The sequence below is a fragment of the Vicia villosa genome, linkage group LG2 (assembly GCF_029867415.1).
Source record: "Vicia villosa cultivar HV-30 ecotype Madison, WI linkage group LG2, Vvil1.0, whole genome shotgun sequence".
In the NCBI taxonomy this organism is placed as follows: domain Eukaryota; kingdom Viridiplantae; phylum Streptophyta; class Magnoliopsida; order Fabales; family Fabaceae; genus Vicia; species Vicia villosa.
Window position 1 is genome coordinate 118,782,107 of NC_081181.1, and position 2,882 is coordinate 118,784,988.

The 2,882-nt window shown below is 30.5% G+C and overlaps 1 protein-coding gene across 2 annotated transcripts; it reads left to right on the plus strand.

The window, feature by feature from the left end:
- Nucleotides 1–226: 226 nt before the first annotated feature.
- LOC131646695 (uncharacterized) lies at nt 227–1,117 on the plus strand. 2 transcript variants are annotated; one of them, XM_058916668.1, is made up of 3 exons: nt 227–357; nt 518–660; nt 899–1,117. In XM_058916668.1, exons 1-3 carry the CDS (start codon nt 270–272, stop codon nt 1,016–1,018), a joined length of 351 nt encoding a protein of 116 aa, XP_058772651.1. In that variant the 5' UTR covers nt 227–269; the 3' UTR covers nt 1,019–1,117. The 2 variants fall into 2 exon arrangements, with proteins under 2 accessions (XP_058772651.1, XP_058772652.1); XM_058916669.1 differs by having other exon boundaries at nt 904–1,117.
- Nucleotides 1,118–2,882: the final 1,765 nt, after the last annotated feature.

The window sequence follows — 2,882 nt, forward strand, 5'->3', positions numbered from 1 at the left end:
GAGTATCTATTTCTAAGGCCTTAGTAAAGAGATCTTTGACCTCACAACCTAAGGTCACTAGCGAGTTTGATAGTAGATAATGCATTTGTCGCCCTTATAAATTTAACATTTAGCTCATTCATAACTAATAAATTACTCTCGAGTCCAACAATCTCTGCTCAAGTGTGAGTGTCTCACATCTTATATTTGGATTGCCGTTACAAATTACAATCAACATAACATGCCATGATGTCTAATGAGTTTTGTTTTGATGCATTGTTCAAATTTTTATGCAGGGCTCCACATTTGTTGCAGGATCTTTCTTAGAATACTCGGTTAATCGCACTAAAGTAATGCAAATGCTCATAGATGCTCTTGGTGAGTATCTCTAAAGTTAAACTCTATAAGCTTTTTCATCTGGTTTCATGTTCTATTTCTTAACTATATAACATATTGTTCAGTGTGTTAGTTTTCTTATTGTTTTAAGAGGATTTCTTTCTGCTTCTCTTCTTTCTAACTTCCTTCATTGTCCATCTAGATGTCTATCTTTTAGGAACTGTGATGCTGGTGTTTGGAATGGGTCTCTACGAGCTCTTTGTTAGTAAACTTGGCAGTACAAGCTCTCTACCAGATCAAACTCCTTCTTACAGATCAAATCTATTTGGCTTATTCCCTTTGAAGGTTTGTTTTGAGACAACCTTATCAAAATCAGTTGGATTTAGAATGTTAAAAGAAACAAGAAAAAGTTGAATTGAATTGATCTGACTTAAAATGAGTTGAACAATAAACACAACAGCTCAAATGATTATGTAGTCAAAACCAAATCACTTAATAACATTAAAACATGTTAAAATCAATTCTACGACGTTTGATAGTAATACAATCTCTTAATGTTTGTTCCTTTGTTTGTGTTTGTCAGGAAAGACCAAAATGGTTGGATATAAAAACAGTGAATGAACTAAAAACAAAGGTTGGTCATGTGATAGTGATGCTGCTTCTGATTGGTTTGTTTGACAGAAGCAAGAAGGCTACTATATAAACTCCTGTGGATTTGCTTTGCTTCTGTGCTTCTGTCTTTCTTTCTTCTAGTTGTCTCTTTCTGCTGTCAAAGCTGAATGTTTAAATGTTATTGCATAATATACACATGAAGAAGTAGGTGACATATGATATTTACTCTTCTGTATATATATTAGGATGAAATATGATGTATAACCAGTGTTTCAGTATCATATTTTGTAGTTCTTAAGCAAATTTGTCATTTTCATTTCTACTATATGCTATCTTTTCTTAGGTGTACATGGTTACCTTTTGGTATTGGAAATGGTTTCATATAAAAACTATCTCTATTTCTCTCTCCTTCTCAATCTGACAGTCTAATACATCATTGTGCTTGAATCTATATTGGTTTGACGATTTTCCTTCCCAATTTGAAGGGTGGCTTTTGTCGGGAGTTTCTTTGTCGGTAAATTTCTTGTTTCGCTATAGTCATTATTTTGAAAATTGAACCAAATTGGTCGATCGAACTGGTCAAACCGATAACCAAGGGGATCACTAGTCTTGTGTGATTCGGGTAAGCTATTGAACCAAAACCGACCAAAATCGATAAAAACGGTGAACCTGCGGTTTTGGAAAACCAGCTGATTAAGTACTTGCTTTATTTTTCTAAAATAAAAAGATGTCGTTTTGATAATTATTTATAAAAAATAAAATTAAAATATAAGAATACTTTACTCAAAATTTATTGGAAACAACTTTCTCTTCTTAAAACTAAATTTACTAGACAGTGTAATTATTATGTTATTTCGTTTATGTTCCAATTATACTTTATCCAAAAATTTTATGGATTTGTATTTTATACTATTTTATTGGTGTGATGATTATGTTTAGAATTTAAATTTAAAGAATGAACTTGTAAAATTATGATATTTTGACATTTTAAAATTTTGTACGTGTTGTGATCTTTTTAGAGATAAAGTCATCTGCTTCAATTGATTTAATTACTATATAGTTTTGTTATAGAGATCGGTTTGTTCAATCGAGTTATTCAATATAATCTAGTTTACTCGTAGGGTTCGACCAATAACTCAGTGATTCGACCAATAAACTAGTGATTCAGTACTCAAACCAGTTTGATTGAGGTCTAATTCAGTTTTAAAATAGTGTCTATAGTGTTTCATGGTTTGTGGATCTTTGGTTATGGTATTGTTTTGATGTTGGGCCTAGTTTTTTATGCTTTCATTTTTAGAAATCTTCCTGCCATCCCCGAAATTGAACCTGACACCCCCATATTTTTTCATTATGACAAAATTACCCTTCACATTATTTACCTTCAAAATTTTCACATTCTGTAAAAAAAAAATCTCTGTAAAAATCTGGAAGAAAGAAAAAATCTGGTCGTTCTTTTAAAAAATCATGTACAAGAAAATCTACGGAGTTGGCTTTTATGCCTTTTTATCGGACATTTAAAAATATGGTATGAGGTTTTATCAGATTCTTACTAAATATTAGGAAATCCCTTGAAGTTTTACTAGATTTTTTGCAAATACTCGAAAAAATCATGCAGTTTTATCGAATTTTATCGGGAAAAAAACATAAATTTATTGAAGTTTCATCGTTTTTTTTAAATTCGGAAATTTTTGCATATTTAACCGATTTTTTTAGAAAATATTGAAATTTGAATAGTATTTAACGTTGCTATTACCGAAATTTTCAAAAAAAATCCAGAAAATGTTGTTTTGTACCCGATTTTTTGATGGTTCTCATGTGAATATTACTCAGCTTTTCACCACTGACATGGTTAGTTTTACATAAATGTTTACTTTTTACATACATATGTGATCTTAATTTATGATATCTCATACATTGATAATTTATTTTGTTTATGTTGTAAGGTTCAGATATTG

Coding starts and splice junctions, on each gene's coding strand:
- LOC131646695 (XM_058916668.1), top strand. CDS start 270: ATGCAGGGCTCCACATTTGTTGCAGGATCTTTCTTAGAATACTCGGTT. Junction 358..517: donor AATGCTCATAGATGCTCTTG/GTGAGTATCTCT, acceptor TTGTCCATCTAG/ATGTCTATCTTTTAGGAACT. Junction 661..898: donor TTGGCTTATTCCCTTTGAAG/GTTTGTTTTGAG, acceptor TGTGTTTGTCAG/GAAAGACCAAAATGGTTGGA.